The sequence below is a fragment of the Pantherophis guttatus genome, chromosome 4 (assembly GCF_059756535.1).
Source record: "Pantherophis guttatus breed Tessera chromosome 4, ASM5975653v1, whole genome shotgun sequence".
Taxonomy (NCBI): Eukaryota; Metazoa; Chordata; class Lepidosauria; order Squamata; family Colubridae; genus Pantherophis; species Pantherophis guttatus.
In genome coordinates this window covers 24,384,104-24,409,785 of record NC_142066.1, presented here as the reverse complement: position 1 = coordinate 24,409,785, position 25,682 = coordinate 24,384,104, and the positions used below count along the sequence as shown (strand labels likewise).

The following is a 25,682-nucleotide window of genomic DNA, read 5'->3' as shown; positions in this document are numbered from 1 at the left end:
TAATGGAAAATAAAATTACTAAATTCATTGTTCAGTTCTATACGCACTGTAAAACAAAATACTGGTTGGTAGTCCTTTATTTTCATTTGCATGGAGGTAATAACTAGCACACTAATATTTCCTAGATTCAATTTATTAAATAGATTTTCTTGAGTTCATGGAACATCTGCAATCTGAAGTTGAAGACGAAATGCAGTGAATAAATCCAGTCCTTTTTTGAGATTTTTCACTCCCTTATCTCTGACATTGACCCAAGTTCCATTTTTGATGATTTAATGCAACCAGTGACAAAGTTCTCTCAAATTTATAATTATTTCAGAGTAAGTTGAGGTACACTTCAGTCTGAAACAGCCATCCATCAGAATTTTGTACACGTGGTTGAGGCAAGCTATGTTATAACTCTTCAACCAGCATTTTTCCATATGAAGCTCTCAATATGGGACAATTTTTAGATATACCACCTCCCTTTTATTTAGGTTTCCTAAAGGACTCTACAGCTTTTCATTTGAAAAAGGTGAATATCATATGCAAAATGTGTCTGAAATGGCATACCCTTTTGGACGTATGTTCCATGAATGCTGATGCTTTCTTAGAGAGTTGAAATTATAGGTAGTCTTGACATGACTATGACTGGTCATTTTTACAGCCATTTGAAATTATGTAGGCCTTGGAACGAGTGCTTTATGGAATGAGCCTGTACCAAAGGTGCTTTTTCAAGAGGCAACTGGACTTTCTGGTTTTTTCTTTGAAGATGTTTTGCTTCTCATCCAAGAAGCTTTTTTAGCTCTTCAGAGAGAAGAGAAGAAGCTTCAGAGAACTAAAGCTCCTTGGATGAGAAACAAAATATCTTCAAAGAAAAACAGGGAAGTCCAGTTGCCTCTTGAAAAAAGCACCTTTGGGACAACCATGACTTGGATGACTGAGAATCTCCACAGACATTTACAGCCTGTAAAACTTTTCCAACCGTTGCAGAATATTGCCCCCCTGCTCTCATAATCTCACTTCAGCCACTGAGCAATCAGCTCACATTTACAACTCGTTGCAGCGTCACACAGTTACATAACTGAAATTTGTGCCATTTTTTTTTGCAATTTTCTGACCAAAAAACACTTATTCAGAAGAATGGATTTGCTTAAAGACCACACAGCTGCCTTAATAATTGCAGTGATTTCCAGTTAGGGTTGCCAGGCGTCCACTATTTGAGCAGACAGTCCGCTTTTTTCACATTTATGTTCACTATTTTTTTTCACAAAATAGTGGACATTTTTTTTATTCAAAAGCTTTATGATGAAATGGTACGTAAGTTTTGCGAGTCAGAATTCCATGAAGTTTTGCTCCATGTTCCAACACGTTGGTTAAATTTGTTTAAAGCGGTCGAAAGACTTCTTTTAAACTGGATACCTCTAAAATCGTATTTTATTTCTCTTGGATCTGATGAGTGCCATAAGGTTATCTGGAACTTATTTCGGATCAGGAAAATGAACTTGCAAAGGACGCTGAACCAACAATTTCAGAATTGTATTTATATTTCACACACTTCTTCATGTCAATAATGCAAGACACCCTACTGAAGCTGGAAAGCAAGAAAATTCTTGCATGTGATCTTCATGTTATCATGTGTAAGCTGCATGATTCTTTGCAAAAAAAATACGATGAGCAGTTTTTTGGAATGAAAGTTTTATTTGCCTTACATAAAAAACATTTGCCTGAGAATGCCGTCAGTGGTGGGTTCCTCCTGGTTTGGTCTGGTTCGGCCGAGCCGGTAGCGGTGATGATATGATGTCACCGAACCGGTTCTCCCCCCTGCCCTCCCACCCCCCACCCCCCCACGTTATTCTTACCTTTTATTTGCTCCCACCCCCAATCTATTGCTGCCTCCTGAGTCCCAGCTGATGACTAGAGGGAAAAAAACTGTTTAAACTCTTGCCGCGGGACTTCAAAGGGCCGTCCTATAGCTGATCAGTGTTAAAAGCAAACAAATGAGTTGGGTCGTAAGTGCGAGGACTGGTCGTAAGTGCGAGGACCTTCCAGAAATGACTCTGACCAGCTAGCCACACCCACCTAGTCACATGACCTCCAAGCCACACCCACAAAATAAGCCACGCCCACAGAACCAGTAGTAAAAATATTTAGAACCCACCCCTGAATGCCGTGCAAAAGTTCAAAAAAGAAGCCATCAACGTGTATCAAAGAGCCATTGCATACCTAGAAAAGTGGTATAATTTCACTGATTCAGTATATGAGACGCTAAATTGTTTCAATCTAATTGATCGCAATAATCCTCCAACTTTAGAAGAAATGACGAACATCTGGTTATTATCACCATGGCGAGAAGAACTTCCACCCAACACCCTCTTCAATGAAATTTCTGCCTTAGAAGAAATTTATGTTCATCTGAAGGGCGATTCACCCCTTGATAAGTGGACGTAGTTTTTCAAGAAAGAGCCAGCTCCGAGTTTACTGAAACTGTTCCAGTATTGTGCATCAATTCCGGTATCAAATGCAAACGTTGAACGAATTTTCAGCATCATGGGAAATTTGTGGACTGACGAACGTAACTGACTGCTTGTACCATCAGTTCGAAGTGAACTTTGTATATTTTTCAATATTTCTCAACGTTGTACTGAAATTAAAGAATTATTCCTTAAACACAAAGAATTGATCAAAGCTGCACAGTCAAATAAAAAATACACACGGCAGCAAAGTAAAATGTAATTTAATATTTTACATATTATTATATTTGAGGTTTTGAATTTTAAGTAAAGTTTTGAAGTGATTATTTTAATACGTGTTAAAATGTTTGTAAGAAAATATATAATTTAATTGTAAATTTTTTTTAATTTTTTTACTACTTAACACCCCCCCCCCCCGCTTGTCCGCTACCTGGCAACCCTGTTAATGACTGTCTCACACACACACACACACAAATGTCAGAAAAACACATCTGGTCACATGAGTGCCTCAATTTAGGACTGCAACAACTTACAATCAGATTTCTGGTCCCAATTGTAGTTGTAAGTGAGGACTGCCTGTAAGGGATTTTAACGCTATAAGGGAGTGTGAATAAAAGGATTTTTAAAAAAGCAGTGAGGTAATCCCCCCCTCCCCCCCCGGATATGTTCATTTTTTGTTCCAGTTTCCCTTGTTCAAATCTCATCCCCCCACAATATTATTCTTCACACATCACAAAAGTTCCATGTGACCTTGTCTCCAAAAGGTGACAAGCTATAAATATATGCTTACATATATCTAATTGATTGGTTATCTTTAAAGGAATTAACCATTTTAAAAGAGTCCATGCATCATATTTTTAAATCTCATTGAATGATAACAAAACCAAACCAAGGGGTATTGCATGAACAGTATTAACCTGATGCATCAAGGAATAAAGTGTAAGATAGCTTTGAAATAGTTGTTTACTACATGATTTTTGTAGAAAGGAAAGAACACAAAATATGACGTACTCATACCCTGGGGAGTGAAGTGTGGCAAGTTAGAACATTATCAGTTCCATTTCTCAGTTCATTTTACATTGTATTTACAATAAAGACAACAATACAGTTTCCTCAGAGAAGAACAGAAAATAAAGTTAGAAGATAACAAAAGAGTAAAATTTAGGTTAAATTGCTAAACCATAATATGCGATGTCTTTGGTCCTTGACCCCGGAAGTCCCAATGTAAAATTATAATACTGGTGGCCAGTGATATAATATTTCTCATTTTATAACAATGACACAACCATAAAAATAAGGTCCAAACCACACTTGACAATTGAGGGGAAAAGATTGAGCTCAAATATACGGTCGGTTATGAATCCCATATTCATAATTTACAAATTGTCTACTTCCTCATATTATCAGACTAATAAATATCCTCATTTGTCATTTATTTAAATATGGCTTTATCGTTTCATAAAAATTATTTTCAAATATTATATTATAACATTCATTTCATATTTCATTTCCATGTTTTATTATCTAGCCATTGATAAAATAAATCCCATATCTTATAATATTGTTATACACCACAATCTAAAACGATGTTGAGACTCTAGAAAGAGTGCAGAGAAGAGCAACAAAGACGATTAGGGGACTGAAGACTAAAACGTATGAAGAACAATGGGAGGAATTGGGTATGTCTAGTCTAGTGAAAAGAAGGACTAGGGGATGACATGATAGCAGTGTTCCAATATTGAGGGGTTGCCACAAAGAAGAGGGGGTCAAGCTATTTTCCAAAGCATCTGAAGGCAGGGCAAGAAGCAATGGATAGAAACTATCAAAGGAGACAACCAACCTAGAACTAAATAGAAATTTCCTGACAATTAGAACAGTGGTGGATTGCCCCCGGTTTGGACCAGTTCTATAGAACCGGTAGTAAAACCAGCGGGAGGATCCGCCCACTGACCCTGATGTCATTAAAAGCGATCTGTGCATGTGCAGAAGCAAGGTGCGCAAGGTGCGTGCACAAGCGAAGTGAGTGCGTGCGTGCGATGCCATTGTGAACCAGTAGCAAAGGTAAATAGAACCCACCCCTGAATTAGAACAATTAAACCAATCCACCAAACATTTACCTTAGGTAAACAACGAGATGTTGATCTTACTTTTGTATTGCTTTCTGATATTTTTAGAAAGATAGGATATTTTTTCTTGTGAAATGCTTTAACATTCACTGACTACTATAAAGATAAAGCCATATAATCCTTCCTCTGGAAACAAATATCTCCTATATGTAAGCTTTTTGCACCCTCCAACATCAAAGACTATGGAGACTTTAACTTGACTCCTGCAGGATCATAAATTTTTGAGATACTTAAGTCTTTTCACTAAAAAGGTCTCCTGATCGAAGCTTGAGATTTCATACTGGGCATTTCATAGCTTAATATCAGGGGAAACATTTGACCTGGTTAAAAGGATTACTGACATCAGAGTTAGAAAACCCTGTGCCCTCAGATGCTGACTATTTTATGTATTAATTTAATTTAATTTAATTTAATTTAATTTAATTTAATTTAATTTAATTTAATTTAATTTAATTTAATTTAATTATTATTATTATTATTATTATTATTGTTATTTATTTATTTATCAGCAAGTACAAGGAAACAAGTAACAGTATAAACATAGACATGGACACATGAAAAAAATTGGCACAAATAAAAGGATATAAATAGACAAAACAGAGCCATAAACACATAGAATGATTGCATATAAATGGGGATAGTAGGACAGGGACGGTAGGCATGCTGGTGCGCTTATGCATGCCCCCTTAGGGACCTCTTAAGCAGGGGTGGGTTCTACTTACGTTTACTACCGGTTCGCAATGGGATCGCACACGCGCGCTCGCTTCGCTCATGCACACGCCTTGCTTCTGCACATGTGCAGAAGCTGCTGCGCATGCGCAGATTGCCGATGACAACATCTGGGGCAGTGAGCGGGACCTCAGGCCAGTTTTACTACCGGTTCTTGTAGTAAAACCGGTCCGAACCGGGAGCAGCCTACCACTGCTCTTAAGAAACATGAAGGTCCACGGTAGACAGTTTAAGGTAAAAGGTATGGGGATTAGCGAGACTAACAACAGGATCAGACAGAATGTTCCAGACATTTACTACTCTATTGCAGAAGTCATATTTCCTACAATCAAGATTAGAGCGAATAACATTTTCATTTACAATTTCCAAGATTTTCTGACACTTGCCTACTGGATGGCTCTAATAGGAATTCCTTCTCTGTGGTGGCCCCCTCTCTCTGTAACATCATCCCCTCCAGAGATTAGAATGGCCCCCACTCTAACACTCTTCTGAAGACCTGGTTCTGCCAGCGGGCCTGGGGAACCCAGAGCGGGGTGGAGCCCATTAAATGGCTCATGTGAGGTGCTGTCGCTGGAGCAGGGGGTGATTTTATTATATTAATTTATTATATTATATGAAGCGCACACACATTCCCGCTGCAAACTGGTAGTAAAGATAAGTGGAACCCAACCCTGAACCACATTGTATTGAAGAGATCAAACCTTGGGATCTACTAGAATTATTCCATAAAAGAAGACTGCAGAGCCCTGATCATCTTTGCAAAAAGCTTTTGGCCCAAAGGAAGGAAGCAGGGAGGGAGAAAAGGCCTTGAGGAAAGCTGGCCAAAGCCTGCAGAGGTGAATGATTACGTCCTGGCAGGGTCCAATCGTCTTTGCAAAAAGTTTTTGGCATGAAGGACGGAGGCCAGGAGGGGCACACATGCAATTCCCGGCCTCCGTTCTTCCTGTCAAAAGCTTTTTTCAAAGATAATCAGAGCCTGCAGGGACGCAAGGAAAAAAAACCCATGGCTACATCTTTGCAAGGTAAGTGAGTCCGGAGGAAGTGGGGCGAAAATAGTCAGGGTGAATGTTGCAGTGCCTCTTCAGTCATTTGTTAGGCTGAATGTCTGCTATGGGGCTGCAACATTCGTAACCTCGGGATTGTGTTGTAAGTACTTGGATCAAATGATGTCATAACTTCAAATGGTTGCTAAGGGAACTGTCGTAACTCAAGGATTACCTGTATATGTAAATCACAATAAATGAGTTAAAATAAACTGTCAACAGTTTCTTTTTGGATTAGAAACAATCGGTCTTGAGGGGAAACTTCATTCATCTGATGAGTCTTAGTATCTTCTCTTTAGTGGGTTAAATTGACGTACCAGAAAAACTCAGTGCTACCATTCTAAAACTCATCACAAGTGGTTCTTCTATTTTTATTTTCTGTCCTCTGAATTCTTCTCTTGATAAGTCAGAAGGAGAAAGGAACCTAGCTTATTATACTATGTTGATATTTATCAAATCCAGAGCTGTCAGTAAATCAATCTGTTACTGTTAAACCTGGTAGTCTTCTTTGTAAGGAAATGGCTGTTCAATCATTTACTTGTTTTACCAGAATAAAAGATTTAGGTTTCTGGTCAGGGTTCTTACCTTCTTGAAATAAATTATCTCCAACTCTGGGTAATGCAGGGTGGAAGGGAAACATCTACTCTCAGCATCTTCTGGATTTTATTTTTACCCATAACATGAGCACAAGAACTGCAATCTGATTAAGGGATGAAAACAATTACATTCTTGGATTATTACATAAAGAAGATCAATCTCTTTGAGAATGCCTTCTTGAAATCATTTTTTATGTCCATTCTTTTGCAGCCCCCCTTTTGCAGATGTTCTGGGCAGATGGGCAATCAATCTTTTATTTGAATTCTACTACAATAATGAACTTAGATTACCTTTCAGTACTCTCCATTTCTTTGAATAAATCTATCCCACCTCTGGATCATTCTGCTCTAAAGGGTGCAATCTACCACTGGTATTCTCAGAAGTAGATTAGGGGATTGGAGGCTAAAAACGGTTGCTGGAATTGGGTATGTCTAGTTTAATGAAAAAGAAGGACTAGGGGCAACATGATAGCAGTGTTCCAATATCTCAGGGGTTGCCACAAAGAAGAGGGAGTCAGTCAGGCTATTCTCCAAAGCACCTGAGGGTAGAACAAGAAGCAATGGGTGGAAACTAATCAAGGAGAGATGCAACTTAGAACTAAGGAGAAATTGTAAATGCTCCAACACTGGAAGTTTTTAAAAAAGAGTCTGGATAACTATTTGCCTGAAGGGATGTAGGATATCCTGCCTAAGCAGGGGGTTGGACTAGAAGACTTCCAAGGTCTCTTCCAACTCTATTATTCTATTATTCTGTTGTAACCCATAAATATGTGCACAATAACCTCATTATTTTGAAGAGATTATACCTGGATATACTAAGATTATTCCATAAAGGAAACCTATTTCTTGCCTACAGATTTCTTGAAAGCAGTTTTTATCTCTTTATTCCTCAAGCTATAAATGAGGGGATTCAGGCTTGGGGTCACCACTGTGTAGAGCAGGCCAAGGAACCTGCTACTGTCCATGGCATATTCTGAGTTGGGACGAATGTAGGTAACAATGGCAGTTCCGTAGAAAATGCAGACCACAGTGAGATGTGAGGAACAAGTGGAAAATGCTTTGCGCCTGTTTTTGGCTCCAGGCATGTTGAAAATAGTGGAGAGGATGAGGATATAGGAAAAAAGGATGAGCAAAAGCGGTGTCAATATAATTAGGGCAGCTAATATGGCAATGGCTAGTTCATCCTTATAGGTATCGGTGGAAGCCAATTTTAGAACATGCTTAATGTCACAGAAAAAATGGCTGATTCTATTTGATCCACAGAAAGGGAGGGTGAAGATGGAAACAGATTGTCCCAAACTCACAAAAACACCAATGACCCATGATACAGCAGCAAGTTTAGCGCACTTCCTGTATTTCATGATATATGGGTATTGCAAGGGTTTGCAAATGGCAACATAGCGGTCATACGACATGACACAAAGAAGACAACATTCAGTGAGACCAAAGAGTATGAAGAAACACATTTGACACCCACAGCCCCAAAAGGATATAGTCTGGTTGTCTGATAATATGTCCACTAGCATCTTTGGGCTGATGGTGGAGGTGTAGCCAATTTCCAAAAAGGACAAGTTCCAGAGGAAGAAGTACATTGGGGTGTGAAGGGTGGGATTGAGAATGGTGAGGATCAAAATCAGACTGTTGCCCATCAAAGTCATGAGGTAGAACATTACAACCAGGCAAAAGAGAAGCTCTCGCATAGACTGGAAATCTGAGAAGCCTAGAAGGACAATCTCGTGCAAACAGGATTGGTTGTCTTTTTTCATGGTATCATCCAGATGGAAGCCTGAGAACACAAGAGGATCATTAAATAAAGAATCAAACAAATCCTAACAAGGAAATAGGCTTGTTATCCTTGAACTCTAGATCCTGTTTCCTTATATTGCTGTTAGTCAAATAGATCAATAAAATTTTCAAATATGTTGTCCAACAGGAATAACCAACCCAACAAATATGACCTTAGGGAAAGTAGTAAGTATTAATCTATTAAATCTTACTTTTGAATTTTTTTTCTGATAGCTTTACAAAGATGAAGGAATATTTTGCCTTCTGAAAAACTGGAGATGTACTAATATGCACTGGTGATTCAAAGTCTCAAAAATTTCCGTGCCATACATGACTCTTCATCTATCCCTTTTTTCTGGAAAAATGTGTTTCATATATGCAGACATTTTGTGTCAGCCAGCATCAAAGACTGTGAAGACGCTTTTAAAAACAGTTGACTCCTAGAGGATCTAGAAATTTTAGACACAGGAGAGAATTTTGTTCTCTAACAAGATCTCCTGAGAGAAGCCCGAGGACTAATATTGGGAATTTGGTAAATGGATGGACTTTAGGGGAAAGATTCTGTAGAGAAGAGTTGAAAAACCCAGTGAAACTACTTAACCAGGAAGCAGCTACTAACTGGAAGGAGATCTTGACACTTATGATGACCTTGTGTAGAATTGTCTTCCTTTAAGTCAGTAATGTCATGATTTTAAGGAGTTAACACTAACAGCAAGCAAAATTACCATGCAAGGAGTATAAATATATCTTTTTCTTTTTTTGACAAGGTGAATTGCCTGTTGATCCCCTCATTTTGAGGGCGAGTTTGAATCTACAAAATATTTCTGATGCATTCTAAACCTTGTCTCTATCATATTATTGGGTTTAGGTCATATTCTTCTTTTTGATATATACAAGAAAATCAGAATAAAAAATGAATTATAATAAACCATTCCATTAAGAATTTTTTTCTGGATTAAAACCCACCAGACTTGAGGGGAAACTTCATTAATCTGATTACAATTTCTTCTTTTTTAGGGGTAACCCCATTCTTAAAAAAGAAGAAATTGTCATCAGATTAAAATCTCAGTGCTATGATTCCAAAACCCATCATCAAATGAATCTTGCCTGTTATTTCCTTTCTTCTGAATTCTTCTCTTGGTAAGGAAATACCTCAGTCAGAGTGAGCAAGGAATCTGGCTTCTTATATTCTATCTCCTTCAATTATTTATCTTTCATTAAACATTCAGAATAACATTGTTTGAAGGGATAGTGTGATTATTCTTCTTTGAGTGATACACTTAGATTTCTTTCATTTTGCAATTTTGCAGAATGGAAGATTTTTATACCTTTGGCATCATAAACTACCGGTAGGTGTCTATGGAAATTCTTTGTTTTGGGCCTACTAGGCCCAAATTGGACTTTCTTTGTTTTGGGCCTACTAGGCCCAAAATGGGGCACAGGGGTGTGTGTGTGCGGTGCATCCCCCCATGGCCCGTTTTTGCTACCAGGAGGCTGCAGGGAGGCCTACTAGGCCCAAAATGGGGCGCAAGGGTGTGTGTGCGATGCGGCTTCTGCTGTGGCCCATTTTTGCTTCCAGGAGGCTGCAGGTAGACCTACTAGGCCCAAAATGGGGCATAAGGGGGTGTGGCATACCCCCCTGTGACTTGTTTTTGGCTCCCAGGTTTAAGTGCAGGGAGGCATACTAGGCCCAAAACAGGGCATGGGGCAGTGGTGGGTTCCTCCCAGTTCGGCCCGGTTCTCCCGAGCCGGTAGCGGTGACGATATGACATCACTGAACCGGTTCTGCCCCCCAGCCCCCACCCCCTGAGTTATTCTTACCTTTTATTTGGCCCCACCCCCAATCTATTGCTGCCTCCTGAGTCCCAGCTGATGGCTAGAGGGAAAAAAAACTGTTTAAACGCTTGCCGCGGGGCTTCAAAGGGCCACCCTACAGCTGATCAGTGTTAAAAGAAAACAAATGAGCAGACCAGTGCCTGCAAAAATACATGAGTAGATCAGTGCCTGCAAAAATAAATGCATAGACCAGTGCCTGCAAAAATACATGAGTAGATCAGTGCCTGCAAAAATACATGAGTAGAGCAGTGCCTGCAAAAATAAATGGGTAGACCAGTGCCTGCAAAAAATAAATGGGTAGATCGGTACAGCTCTGCAAGCAGTTAAAAGCCTGGTAGACCAGTACCTCTGCTAAATCCTAAATAATTGTCACATGACCATCAAGCCACGCCCACAAAATAAGCCACGTTCACAGAACCGGTAGTAAAAAATTTTAGAACTCACCCCTGGCGTGGGGTGTGTATGTGTGGCATGCCCCCTTTTTGCTCCCAGGAGGCTGCAGGGAGGCCTACTAGGTTCAAAATGGGGTACAGGGGGGGAGGTGTCCCCCCCCGTGGCTTGTTTTCGCTCCCAGCGGTGTGCAGGAGGCCGAGTGCTGTCTGTTGCACCCTCTGACCACCGCCTGATCCACGTCATTAGATCAGAGAACCGGTTGTTCTATTATTTGAATCCCACGACTGATCCTGCCCCTAGGATTGAGGGAAGAATTACCGTATTTTTTGGAGTATAAGACGCACCGGAGTATAAGACACACCTACCTTTTTTGGTGAGGAAAAGAAGAAAAAGAAATCTCCCTCTGCCTCTGAGCAATTTTGCCTCGTTGCAGCAAATAGCAAACAGCCTGCTTTACTTTCATTTTCGTTTTCAGCATAGCTTGATTAGCACAAGGAAAAAAAATCTGCTCCAGCAATTTACCTTTTTGCAGCAAGTAGCAGAGCCCTGTGCAAAACAGCTGAGAGCAAATCAGCTGAGAGTCGGGAGGCCGATCCAATCAACTTGTGCTAATTAGTCTGTGCTGAAGCTGAAAGGAGCTGTTTCTTTTTGCTGTTTGTTTGCAAGGAAGTCATTGCTGCGAGGCAGAGGCCAAAGGATGGGGGCCAATGGGTGGGCAGGCTACATTTGGTGTATAAGACACACCTAAATTTTCACCCCCTTTTAGGGGGGAAAAAGATGCGTCTTATACTCCGAAAAACACGGTAGGTTTTTAAGGCTTTCGGGAAGACAAAAAAGTTATTTCTCCTGAAATAATAAAGTTATTTCCAAGTTGTGGTCCGATATTCTTTTACCGAATCCTCAGGATGAGCCTTGGGCTTCTGTCATATGAGACCTTGTTAGAGAAAAAGTCCTCCAGTGTTTCTGGAGTTTTGGATCCTCCAGGAGTCCATGGCTCCTTCAGAGTCTTTGAAGTGAGTTTATGTAAACAGCCTCTGTAACATCAAACATTTATTTTTCTAGAGGAAAGATTATATGGAGATTCTTCTATTGTAGAGGAATATTCAGGATCTTCAGCGAATATTACAGAATTTCAGGCTTGTGTTAAGAAGAAGCCTCCCACCTCTCTAAAAATAATCAGAAAAGGATTAACAAAGTAAGATCATGTTTCATACTTTGATTCTCACGTTATGCAACTATATGAGAAGATGTTTTATTTTCAGAGGATATTCAGTGGAACATTAAGAGTGTTTTATTGTCAGCTTTTCACTTATGCTTTAACATTTAAGTCTTTTGAGCCATTTTGATGCTCTGTCTAAATGGAAAAGGCCATTCAACGTGTAACAGGAATAGCTGATCATTGGTGGTATATAATGGAACCAAATTACATATAATGGGAAATTAAGCTTCCTTTGATTTAAGTCACTTTTCTCCAATCTCCAATCCTTCCCTTACACTTTTTTCCCCTTCCGTTCAATTCTGTCTGATTCCAGAGATTGTCTGGACAAATTTTTTCAGGTTTTTTTGTAAGAGTTTTTGAGAAGTGTTTTGCCCTTGTCTCTTACCTATGTCTGAGAGAAAATGGTTGGCCAAAGGTCACCCAGCTGCCTTTGTGCCTTGGGCTGGACTAGAATTCCCGGTCTCCCAGTTTCTAGTTTGATGCTTTTTTACTTCCTAGCTGGAATATTAATGCAAAATTTCCAATGTTGAAGGGATGAATTTTAAAGGAAATGTGTAAAAATGTTTGTAATTGTTATTGAATTTTCATTATTTATAGAAACCCTGAAAGAGTAACAGAAATTATTACATGGCAGGGCAACAATAAAAACACACACATATACATACACACACACATGAGGGACCAAATTGAGAGTCCAACGACTACTGAGTTCTGAGAAAAGGTCCTAGAGTGGTTGTATGATTCACTCAGATAATATAATCACAAATAAATTCACCGGTCACTAAATTAAAATTGCAGCCTTTCTTTCCTATTTCCAAAGGATTTAATCCAAATTACTAATTCTGAGTAAATGCAAATGAAAAACACAGAAGTGTCTAGTTTGAGAAGGCGATATAATTATTAATAATTCTTCAGAAGAATTGTTTAATTCTTTACTTAATGTTTCTTTTGTGTTTTCAGGCTTCCATCTGGATGATACAATGAAAAAAGACAACCAATCCTGCTTGACTGAATTTCTCCTGCTCGGCTTCTCAGATTTCAAGTCTATGGAAGAACTTGTGTTTTGTTTGGTTCTAATATTCTACCTCATGACTTTGATGGGCAACAGTCTGGTTTTATTCCTCACCATTGCCAGTCCCACCCTTCACACCCCAATGTATTTCTTCCTCTGGAACTTGTCTTTTTTGGAAATTGGCTATACCTCCACCATCAGTCCAAAGATGCTAATGAACTTATTATCAGAGAACCAGACTATATCCTTTTGGGGCTGTGGATGTCAAATGTGCTTCTTCCTTCTCTTTAGTGTCACTGAGTGTTGTCTTCTTTGTGCTATGGCGTATGACCGCTATGTTGCCATTTGCAAGCCCTTGCAATACCCCTGTATCATGAATAAGAAGAAATGTGCTAACCTAGCTGCCATCTCATGGACCATTGGTGCTTTTGGGAGTTTGGGGCAATCTATTTCAATCTTCACCCTCCCCTTCTGTGGGTCAAACACAATCAGCCATTTCTTCTGTGATCTTATGCCTGTTCTGAGATTGACTTCCATTAATACTTACAAAAATGAAGTGGCCAATGCCACACTAACTGTGGTGTTTGTCTTGGTCCCCCTTTTCTTCATCTTCTTTACCTACCTCCTCATCATCTCCTCTATTCTCACAATGCCAGTGGCCACGAGCAGGCACAAAGCATTTTCCACATGTTCTTCACATCTCACTGTTGTTCTCCTGTACTATGGAGCAATCACTGCTGCTTACATTCATCCCAACTCGGCAAATTCTCAGGACCATAACAGGCTTCTTGCCCTACTCTACACAGTAGTGACCCCAAGCTTGAACCCCATCATTTACAGCTTGAGGAACAAAGAGATAAAAGCTGCTTTCAAAACATCAGTAGCAAGGAAATTGGTCTTTTTATGTAATAATCCAGTATCATAATCCAATAATAATTGATCTGATCCCATTATATCAATCAGTTTCATTTTTTCGAGAAATCACCATTTCAGCGATAGAATGAACTCTAGAAAATGTCAATGGCTAATGTTAGCCTTAATTCTAGAATGACTCAGATCTGGGGATAGATTTATTTAAAGAGTTCTGAATAGCAATAGCAGTAGCAGTCTTGGCGTATTTGGGTCTTTTCCTGTGTAAGATTGAGAGTATCTTAGTAATGTTTCTACGAGGTCCCACTCATTATCTTCAGGCTGGTGTCTTCGGCTTTGTGCTTGTGTGAGCAAAGCGTGATCGGAGATGCCGTCTCTCTATAAATACTGGTGGGGAGGTGTGGAGTGCTGGCTTTGTTGTAAGCGGGTTGGTTGGCTGTGTTGTTACATCTTGATTAGTAGATGGAGTTTGCAGATTAGTTGGCTGTTTCATAACATCCTGTGTGGGCGAGGTCCTAGCTGTGTGCCCATTAGCTTTTTGTGTTGTAATGACCTAGGTAATGGGTTGTATGGTAACATCCTGAGCTCTAGTGTTGTGACATCCTGAGCTTTAGTGTTGTAACATGCTGAGTTCTATGATGTATTGTCTTGAGCAGATGGCTGTGATGCAACATCCCGGGCTCTGGTTTGGCTCCGAGTCTGAGATCTTGTCCTGTGTTCATGGCATGTGTTAGTTTGCTTTGTGTCGGAGGAGGGCGCAGCAGCTGGTGATGCCGCTGTAGTCCGGCCCCTGGACGGTGGTTGCATTTTGTCTATGGGATGGGATTGGGTTTGAATCTGGTGAGGATGATTGGTGGTGGCGTCATGTGTTATCCTGGGTCTAGTGTCAATGTTTGTGGATGGGGCTCGTTTGTTGACTAGGGCTAGTTTCCAGATGTCTGGGAGATGGGAGGTATCGTCACGTTTATTCATGTTATGGGGGTGGTTCTCTATTTCGATGGCTTCCATAATTATTCTCTTGTTGAAGTGTTCAATTTTGGAGATTAATTTGGTTCCTTCAAAGTCAATTTCATGTCCTGTTGTTTTAAGGTGCTGGAAAAGGGAGGAAATTTTTTCTTCTTTTCTGACTGCGTTCTTGTGTTCTGCGATATGTGCATTTATTCTCCTATTGGTTTGTCCAATGTATGTGGCTGGGCAGATTTTGCACGGTATTTCATAGACTCCTTGGTTTTCTAGCTGGATCTTGTCTTTGGGGTTTCTTAAGATGTTGGCTATTTTTTGGTCAGGGCAGAAGGTTGTCCTGATGTTGTGTTTGTGGAGAATTTTGCTAATTTTATCTGTGGTGCCTTTGATGTAAGGGAGGAGGACGATGCCGTTGTCCTGTTTTGTGTCTCGGTTCTTGGGGGGTGTCTCCCTTTGGATTAGGTTGGTAATTGTGTTTCTTTGGAATCCGTTAGAGATTAATACGTTTGTGAGAGTATGTAATTCAGTTTTCAGGTGGTCTTTGTCGGCTAGGCATTTGGTTCTGGAGATGAGAGTCTTGGCTACAGAGTTGATCTGTGCATGGTGGTGATGTGATTGGGTGTTTAAGTAGTGGTTTGTGTGTGTTTTTTTCCGGTAGATGGTGTGTCCTAGGGAGCCGTTGGGTTTTCTGTAGACTAGGACATCCAGAAAGGGGACTTGGTTGTTAGCATCTATTTCCATAGTAAATTGTATTTTGGGGTGTAGGTTGTTGAGGTGTGTGAGGAAGTTGTCTAGTTTTTTCTTTCTGTGTGGCCAAATTATGAAAGTGTCATCTACATATCTGAGCCAGAGTTTGGGTTTGGGTTCAGATTTATCTAAAGCGTTGGTTTCAAAGTGTTCCTTGTATAGGTTTGCGATGATGGGTGAGAGGGGTGATCCCATAGGTGCTCCTTCTATCTGTTTGTATCTTTGTCCATTGTGGATGAAGTATGTGTTGGTAAGGCAGTGGTTGGTCAGATCTAGGATGTGCTTAGGGGGGTTGTATTTGTTTTGGATAGCTGTCAAGGTTTCTTTAATAGGCACTTGGGTGAAGAGGGATATGACATCGAAACTCATGAGTAGGTCACTGGGTTGTAGGTTTTGTTTCTTTATTGTTTCTATGAAGTGGAATGAGTTTTGTACGTGTGAGGTGATGGATTCTGCATAGGGCTGGAGTTGTTTGGCAAGAAATTTGGCAAGATTCTGTAGAGGTGAGCCTATGGAGTTGACTATGGGTCTGAGTGGTGTTCCTTCTTTGTGTATCTTGGGGAGGCCATAGAGCTTGGGGCATCTGGATGATTTCTCTCTGGGGATGATTCTTTGCTGGATCTCTTCACTGATGGGAGAGGCTTTTATTTTGGATTTGGTGGTTTTTTTCCAGGTAGCTGGTGGGGTCTGTGTTTAGAGGTTTGTAAGCGGGGTCTTGGAGTAGGTTGGATAGTTTGGTTTGGTAGTCAGATGTGTTCATCACCACTGTGGCATTACCTTTGTCTGCTGGGAGAATGATTATATTATTGTCTTTTCTCAAGTTGGTGAGTGCTTTTTGTTCTTCTTTGTGTAAGTTGCTTCTGGGTGGATTGCTGGAGCAGAGGACGTTGGTGACTTCAAATCTGATTTTATTGGCTTCATCTGGGTTGATTTTGGTTAGGCTAGCTTCAACTCCACATATGATGTTTTCAGTGGGGATGCGTTTGGGGGCGACTGCAAAGTTGGATCCTTTGGAAAGGAAACATTGGTTTCTGCTATGGTGAGGGTCCTGTCTGATATATTATGTACTGTTGTTTCATGAGTTGCTGTGGAGGGGGCATTTATAGAGAAACGGCATCTCCGATCACGCTTTGCTCTCACAAGCACGAAGTTGAAAATACCAGTCTGAAGATGACGAGTGGGACCTTGTCGAAACGTCGCAGCATTCTCTAAAAGGTTTACAGTGTCAGTATATTGCCCCCAACCTTTTGGATCCTCATTTTACCAACCTCAGAAGGATGGAACTAGTCAACCTTGAGCCAGTTGGGATCGAACTTCTGGCAGTGGGCAGAGTTAGCCTGCAATACTTCATTCTAACCACCAGGCCACCATGGCTCTTGAAAGGAAAGCAAAATTTATTGTAATGATTGAATGCAAGGAACGAATTGATTGGCCATTTTCTTGGAACAATGATGTCAAAATCAAGTAGAAACAAGTGGTATAAGGATCCACATATCTTACATCACATACTGTATGTTGATAAATCTCTTTTATTATTATTATTGCATCAACACAACCATCAAATAGGAAGTAGATGTAACTAAAACATAGAGATGAACATTATCATGAATGTGGCAATTTGTTTTCAATATGTGCATTGAAATATATTTGCATATATATTGTATGCACGCACACACACACACACATTTATTTATTTCCCCCTCCCCAACCCACTCATAGCTTCCTCCCAATTTAATGCCAGATTATTGGGGAAACCATCTCCATCTCCAATATTCCCACTTATCTCCTCTCTATAATGTTCCCTCTAATTTCTGATATCCTATGTGTGCAAGAAGAAATGTCTTGTCGGCTTTTCCTCAAATCAGGTGCAAATTAGTGCACTACAATACAAGAATTTGAGTAAATTGCAAATATATATATATATATATCTTATACCAACATGTTAGGATATTTATGTATTTAATAAAATAATCATACAAATAAATAAAATAAAATAAAACTTGTGCCTCACTTTATCCTTCTCTGAGCTATTTCTTTAGTAGGAGAACAACCGAGCAGAAAGGAAATAACAACATTATATCTATTTTCAATTATAAGAACCTTGGAGTTAAATTTATTATAACTGCATGGCAACGAGAGGAGAAATAATATGATATTTATTCTAAACCATAAAGCCATTATTTATTTATCTATTCATTCAAATTGATTTGCTGCCCATTTCTAATGGACACTATATATACAGATGCTCTTGTTTTGGCAAGTAGGAAACTGAATTTGAAGTGATGTTTACAGCATTTAGAAAAAGAGTTAAGCTTTGAATATGAAATTAAAATTATTAGGATAATTTCAATAGTTAGTATTTTCCCATTTTTTTAATTTCTTGGTTCTGTCTAAGATTTATAAAAATGGTTGTCTTTTATATTCCATTATTTCCTTTTTTGTTTATTCTTTGAATTTTTCTATTTTCAATATTCTTGCTGAACTCCTTCCCTTCCCATAAAAAGTCAAAAGAAAGAAAGAGATTTGGGTTTGGATTACTGGGATTTAAAAATTATTTATTCATCTCCAAACAGAAGAAATTAAATAAGTTTTCCCATGAGCCACTTAGATTCCAATCCTGAAAGTAATTATAATTAATTCTCTTACTTTAAATCACTGTTGTGTTTTTTCTTATCAAACGAATGATGGGTTGAGCTCAAACCAGTAATGTGATTACAAGAATTAGAAGGTATCACAAATGCTATATGTACAGTATATCACCATTGTACAATATTTGGCTTACAATGAGTCTTAACTCATGATCATCCTGCCAACAAAGAGCATATAGTCAAGGCTATGGTTTTCCCCGTTGCAAAACTTGCTGTTAAAGTTGGACCATAAGAAAGGCTGAGTGCCAAAGAATGGAGGCCTTTGAACTATGGTGCTGGAGAAGATTCCTGCGAGTCCCTTGGACTGCAAGGAGATCAAACCAGTCAGTCCTAGAGGAGATCAACCCTGACTGCTCTTTAGAAGGCCAGATCCTGAAGATGAAACTCAAATAATTTAGCCACCTAATGAGAAGGAAGGACTCACTGGAGATGAGCCTAATGCTGGGAAAGATTGAGGGCAAAAGAAGAAGGGGACGGCAGTGAATGAGGTGGCTGGATGGAGTCACTGAAGTAGTAGGCATGAGCTTAAATGGATTCCAGAGGATGGTAGAGGACAGGAAGGCTGGAGGAATGCTATCCATGGGGTTGCAATGGGTAGGACACGACTTTGCAACTAGCAACTAACACTACTAATTTATAAGGTCATTATAAACTTCAATGTCTTCTGTCAGGTAATTGCTGTTTCCCAATAAGCGGGTCTTGCTGTAGTATCTCCAGCAGTTCAAACATTGTCCATGTCACATTTTTACAGACATAAGGGAATCAACCATTTCATATAACAACAGCTTCTCCTTACAGAACAGCCATCCTACCTGAGATGGGTGTCCCTCTCCCTAGTTTAGATGTGACCTTGGCACCCATGGTGTTTATTATGATACCAACCCTGCACTTTTTCTGGCCAACTTCAGCATCTCCTCAACAGAAACATAAAAGACTTTCTTAGTCTTGATGTTCTACTTCATTGGAGTCAATATGAATTTTGGGATCTTGATTGCCATGTATGAAGTATCTCCTAGAAATTACTCTACAGAAAGCAGCATTTTCTATGTACACTGTATATAGAGTGCATGCTATGTGTATAATCCCACCGTAAACCGCTTCCTTGATATGGAAATCAGAAGGGTCCACATGATGTGACACACTTTGGAAAGAATTTCAATAGATTGCAGGGTATTATGCAGCCTTAACGACATATAGATGTCCATGAAAATGTCAGTGTCAATGCAACTGTCTTTTCCCTTAGTCTTTCATAATAAGTGTGTATCACAAAAGATTGCATAAAGCCAAATAGAGATCATAGAAGATGATGGCCAAGAGGAAGAGTTCAGTCCCTGCCATAGACCCCAGGAAGCAGAGTTGTAACAGCCAGAAAAAAAAAATAGAACCACATTCTGTCATTAGATTCTCCAGCATTTCAAATAAAAAGAGATTTATTGAAAATGGGAGAAGCTTTAGCAACAATAACAGATGGTCATATTTACATTACAAGAGCTAACTATTTGCCTTTGCCACTGACTGTTTGAGGTTCTTATATAGTTCATAATATTTTTGTCATGTGAACAAGAAAATGCTTAGCTAATTTTGATAACATTTCATTTAAGAACTGGTGGCGCAGTGGTAGAATGCAGCATTGTAGGCTAATTCTGCTGACTGCTGGCTCAAGGTTGACTCAGCTTTCCATCCTTCCAAGGTTGGTAAAATGACAAGCCAGATTGTTGGGAGCAACATGCTGACTCTGTAAACCACTTAAAGACGACTGTAAAACACTGTGACTGGGTGCAGAAATCTAAGTGCTATTGCTATTTATTCATTTATTTGCCAAATGTACATAGCTACCCATCTTAACCAAATAAATGAATAGCTAACATAGTATACAAATTAAAAGCAACAGCTATTAGAAAAATTGAGGCTCCCTACAACATAATACAAAACCCCCATATATACTAGACTAGACTAGATGGGACTAGACTAGACTAGACTTCTTTATTAGCCAAGTGTGATTGGACACAGAAGGAATTTGTCTTGGTGCACATGCTCTCGGTGCACATTTGTCAAGAATCATAAGGTACAACACTTAATGATAGTCATAGGGAACAAATAAGCAATCAAATCATATTAGGAAACAGTCAATATAAATCTTAAGGATACCAGCAACAAGGTTACAGTGATACAGTCGTAAGTGGGAGGAGATGGGTGGTGGGAACAATGAGAAGATGAATAGTAATGCAGACTTAGTAAATAGTTTGACAGTGTTGAGGGAATTATTTGTTTAGCAGAGTGATGGCGTTTGGGAAAAAAATGTTCTTGTGTCTAGTTGTTCTGGTGTGCCGTGCTCTATAGCGTCATTTTGAGGGTAGGAGTTGAAACAGTTTATGTCCAGGATGTGAGGGGTCTGTAGGTATTTTCACAGGTCTCTTTTTGACTCGTGCAGTATACAGATCCTCAATGGAAGGCAGGTTGGTAGTAATTGTTTTTTCTGCAGTTCTAATTATCCTCTGAAGTCTGTTTCTGCCTTGTTGGGTTGCAGAACCAAACCAGACAGTTATAGAGGTGCAGATAACAGACTCAATAATTCCTCTGTAGAACTGTATCAGCAGTTATGAGGATCTACTAAGATCCTGTCCCTGAGGATGAGAGAAGAACAAGGCTTTTCAAGGCTTTCAGGAAGACCAAGAAGTTCTTCCTTCTGGTTCAAGTTTGTTTATTTTATTTATTTATTAATCAAATTTCTATACCGCCCTACTCCCGAAGGACTCAGGGCGGTGAACAGCCAAGATAAAATACAGATAATACAAATATTAAAAATCCCTCAAAATTATTAAATATTTTGGCCGAAACACAGACTAAAACACCCAATTTATAAAATCACGAATTAAAAATTTAAAAGAGGAGAGTTAGGCCAGGCCAGCCTACTGAAATAAAAAAGTTTTGAGAGCACGATGAAACGTGCGCAGGTCCGGGATCCTCCGTATCTCTGGGGGGAGCTCGTTCCAGATGGTAGGTGCCCCCACAGAGAAGGCTCTCCCCCTGGGGGCCGCCAGTTGACAATATTTGGCCGACGGCACCCTGAGGAGCCCCTCTCTATGGGAGCGTACTGGTCGGTGAGAGGCTATTGGTAGCAGAAGGCGGTCTCGTAAATACCCCGGTCCGATGCCACGGAGCACTCTAAAGGTGGTAACCAAAACCTTGAAGCGCACCCGGAAGACCACCGGGAGCCAGTGCAGCTTGCGCAGGAGGGGGGTCACATGGGAGCACCACGTTGCTCCCATAACCACCCGCGCGACCGCATTCTGGACCAGCTGGAGCCTCCGGGTGCTCCTCAAGGGGAGCCCCATGTAGACAGCATTGCAGTAGTCCAGGTGGGAAGTAACGAGAGCATGAGTGACCGTATTTAATGAGTCCCGATCCAGAAAGGGACGCAACTGGCAAATAAGGCGGACCTGATAAAAAGTCCCCCCTGGTCACGGCCGTCATGTGCTCTTCTAAAGACAGCCGTGAGTCCAGGAGGACATCCAAGTTGCGAACCCTCTCCGTGGGGGCCAATGACTCGCCCCCAATAGTCAGTGATGGCACCAACTGACTATATCGGGATGTCAGAAACCACAGCCACTCGGTCTTGGATGGGTTGAGCCTGAGTCTGTTTCTCCCCATCCAGATCCGCACAGCCTCCAGGCACCGGGACATCACTTCAAGGGCATCATTGGGGTGGTCCGGGGTGGAGATGTACAGCTGAGTGTCGTCAGTGTACTGATGGTACTTCACCCCAAAACCACGGATGATCTCACCCATTGGCTTCACATAAATGTTGAACAGAAGGGGCGAGAGGACCGACCCTTGTGGCACCCCACATACAAGGGGCCTCGGGGTCGACCTCTGCCCCCTGTCAACACGGACTGCGACCGGTCAGAGAGAAAGGAGGAGAACCACCATAGGACGGTGCCCCCCACCCCTAACTCCTCTATCCGGTGCAGCATGATACCATGGTCGATGGTATCAAAAGCCGCTGAGAGGTCTAATAGGACCAGACAGAGGAACAACCCCTGTCCCTAGCCCTCCAGAGATCATCAACCAATGCGACCAATACCGTTTCCGTGCTGTACCCAGGCCTGAAGCCCGACTGGAACGGATCCAGATACGACGATTCATCCAGGTACTGGGGGAGCTGTCGCGCTACCACACTCTCAACAACCTTCGCAACGAAGCGAAGGTTGGAGACTGGACGATAATTTGCCAAAACTGCCGGGTCCCGGGAAGGCTTCTCTTTCAAGGTGGCAGGAAAGACCCCCTCACTCAAAGAAGCTGTACTCTAATATTCTTTTACCAAATCCTCAGGATGAGTCCTTGGGCTTCTGTCATGAGACCTTATTAGAGAAAAAGTTCTCCAGTCTCTCTGGAGGTTTGAATCCTCTAGGATCCAGGGACTCCTTAACATCTTTGAGATGGGTTTATATAAACGGCTTCCATAATATCAACCATTTGTTTTCCAGAGGAAAGACTTTATAAAGATTTTTGTATGGTAGAGGAGTCTTCAGATTGTTACATTGCCAGCGAATATTATATAATTTCAGGTTTTCCTTAAGAAGAAATATCCCATCTCTCTAAAAATAATCAGAAAAAGTTTGACGAAGTAAGATCATATTTTATAGCTTGGTTCTTCACTTTATGCAACTTTATAAAGTTTTATTTTCAAAAGATACTCAGTGAAACATTAAGAGAGTTTTATTGTCAGCTTTTCAGTGATGCTTTAACATTTAAGACTTTTGAACATCATGTCTAAAGTTGTATATTTTGTTGGTCTGTCTAGATGGAAAAGATTTTCTTTTATTTATTTTTATTTATTTTGTTTGTCAAACATGTACGAGATAATAGGAATAAGTATAAACATGGATATGACCACAGGAAATGGGTACGAATAAATGGGGACAGTAGGACAATATAATAATAACAATATAATAATAACAATATAATAATAACAATATGTTAGAGGAATGGCTGGCCATTGATGATATATAATGGAAACAAAGTGCAGCTAATGGGTAATGAAGTTTTCTTCGATCTAAGCCACTTTTCTCCAATCTCCTATCCTTCCCCTATTTTTTTTTCTCCTTCCGTTCAATCCTATCTGATTCCCAGACACTTCCTGGACTAATCTCTTCAGTTGTCTTTGCAAGATTTTTCAGAAGTGGTTTGCCCTTGTCTCTTTCCTAAAGCTGAGAGAAAATGACAGGCTCAAGGTCACTCAGCTGCCTTTGTGTCTTGGGAGGAAGTAGAACTCCTGGTTTCCTTATTTCTAGCCTGATATCTTAACCCATTAGCATTTTTGATTTCCTAGTTGGACTACCTGGAGTGGTGCAGTGGTCCGGCATTTAAAGATGCTGAGCTTATTGGCTGTAAAGCTGGCAGCCCGGGTTCAAGACCTGAGTGCCATACAACGGGGTGAGCTCCCGTTACTTGCTCCAGCTCCTGTCCACTTAGCAATTCGAATGCATGCAAAGGCAAGTAGATAAATACGTACTACTTCCGTGGGAAGGTAACCGCACACTATGACACCATGCTGGAAAGTTTTCGGATAGCGCTGGCTCAACGGTCTTGAAACGGAGATGATACTAGGGATACTGCCCCCTAGAGACTGCAATGACTAGTGGAATAAAATCTGAAGTGACTCCTATTTGGAATACTAGTGCAAATTTTCAGATATAGAGAGGATGTATTTCAAAGGAAATGTGTAAAAATATTTATGATTCTGTCTGAATTTTCATGATTTTAAAAAAAGTCCCTAAATTGGTAATAGAAACTATCATATGGTAGGCCAACCAATTAAAAAAATGAACATAGACTTGAGGGACCAAACTGAGAACTTGAGGACAATTCAGTTTTGGGGAAAGATCCTAGAATGATTGTGTGATTCACTAAGGTGATATAATCACAATTAAATTTACAGGACAGTAAATTAAAATTACATGCTTCCTTTCCTATTTCCAAGGATTTAATCCATATTACTATTTCTCAGTAATACAAAGAAAGCAGAATACAGGTATCTAGTTGGAGAAAGGAATAATAATTCTTTAGAAGAATTGTTTAATTATTCAATGTTCCCTTTCTTTTTTGAGGTTACTACGTGTATGATACCATGAAAAAAGACAACCAATCCTGTTTGACTGAGTTTCTCCTGCTCGGCTTCTCAGATTTCAAGTCTATGGAAGAACTTCTGTTTTGTCTGGTCCTAATATTTTACCTCATGGCCTTGATAGGCAACAGCCTAGTTTTGATCCTCACCATTTCTAGTCCCACACTTCATACCCCAATGTACTTCTTCCTGTGGAATTTGTCCTTTCTGGAAATTGGCTACACCTCATCCATCAGCCCAAAAATGCTGGTAAATTTGTTATCAGAGAACCAAACTATATCCTTTTGGGGCTGTGGATGTCAAATGTGCTTCTTCCTTCTCTTTAGTGTTACTGAATGTTGTCTTCTTTGTGCTATGGCGTATGACCGTTATGTTGCCATTTGCAAGCCCTTGCAATACCCCTGTATCATGAACTACAAGAAATGTGTGAAACTAGCTGCTATCTCATGGATCTTTGGAATTTCTGTGTGTTTAGGGGAATCTATTTCAATCTTCACCCTTCCCTTCTGTGGGTCAAACAGAATCAGCCATTTTTTCTGTGATCTTATGCCTGTTCTGACACTGACTTCCATCAATACTTACAAAAATGAAGTGGCCAATGCCACACTGACTGTGGTGTTTGGCCTGGTTCCCCTTTTACTCATCGTCTTTTCCTACATTCTCATCATCTCCACTATTCTCACAATGCCAGTGGCCACGAACAGGCATAAAGCATTTTCCACTTGTTCCTCACATCTCATTGTTGTTTTCATTTTCTTTGGAACCATCATTGTTACCTACATTCATCCCAATTCAGAATCTTCTGTGGATGATAACAGGATCCTTGCCCTGCTCTATACAGTAGTGACACCAAGTCTGAATCCCATCATTTACAGCTTGAGAAATGAAGAGATAAAAACTGCATTCAAAACATTAGTGTCAAGGTAATCATGGTAGTCATGGGTTTTCTTTAGGTTATAATTCAATGTAACAATCCAATAATAATTGATACGATCCTTTTACATCAATCATTCTTCTCTTCAACAAATCAACATCTCACCCACATACTGATGGGATAGAAGGAACTCTGGAAAATGCCATTACTCTTATTTCTGGAATGATTCCCATTGGAGATAGAGTTAATAAGTGACAAAAC

At 40.1% G+C, this 25,682-nt stretch overlaps 3 protein-coding genes across 3 annotated transcripts; 2 read left to right on the top strand and 1 right to left on the bottom strand.

The window, feature by feature from the left end:
* Window positions 1–7,067: 7,067 nt before the first annotated feature.
* Window positions 7,068–9,017, bottom strand: LOC148113924 (olfactory receptor 10A4-like). The gene is made up of 2 exons (XM_087894491.1): window positions 8,945–9,017; window positions 7,068–8,733 (listed from the first exon to the last, which is right to left on the bottom strand). The coding sequence occupies exon 2, from the start codon at window positions 8,711–8,713 to the stop codon at window positions 7,787–7,789; it is 927 nt and encodes a 308-aa protein (XP_087750617.1). The 5' UTR covers window positions 8,714–8,733; window positions 8,945–9,017; the 3' UTR covers window positions 7,068–7,786.
* Window positions 9,018–12,016: 2,999 nt separating this feature from the next.
* On the top strand, window positions 12,017–14,143 carry LOC148113923 (olfactory receptor 10AG1-like). Its single transcript, XM_087894490.1, has 2 exons — window positions 12,017–12,156; window positions 13,141–14,143. The coding sequence occupies exon 2, from the start codon at window positions 13,161–13,163 to the stop codon at window positions 14,115–14,117; it is 957 nt and encodes a 318-aa protein (XP_087750616.1). The 5' UTR covers window positions 12,017–12,156; window positions 13,141–13,160; the 3' UTR covers window positions 14,118–14,143.
* Window positions 14,144–24,550: 10,407 nt separating this feature from the next.
* Window positions 24,551–25,474, top strand: LOC148113922 (olfactory receptor 10A4-like). The gene has a single exon (XM_087894489.1). It carries the CDS (start codon window positions 24,551–24,553, stop codon window positions 25,472–25,474), a length of 924 nt encoding a protein of 307 aa, XP_087750615.1.
* Window positions 25,475–25,682: the final 208 nt, after the last annotated feature.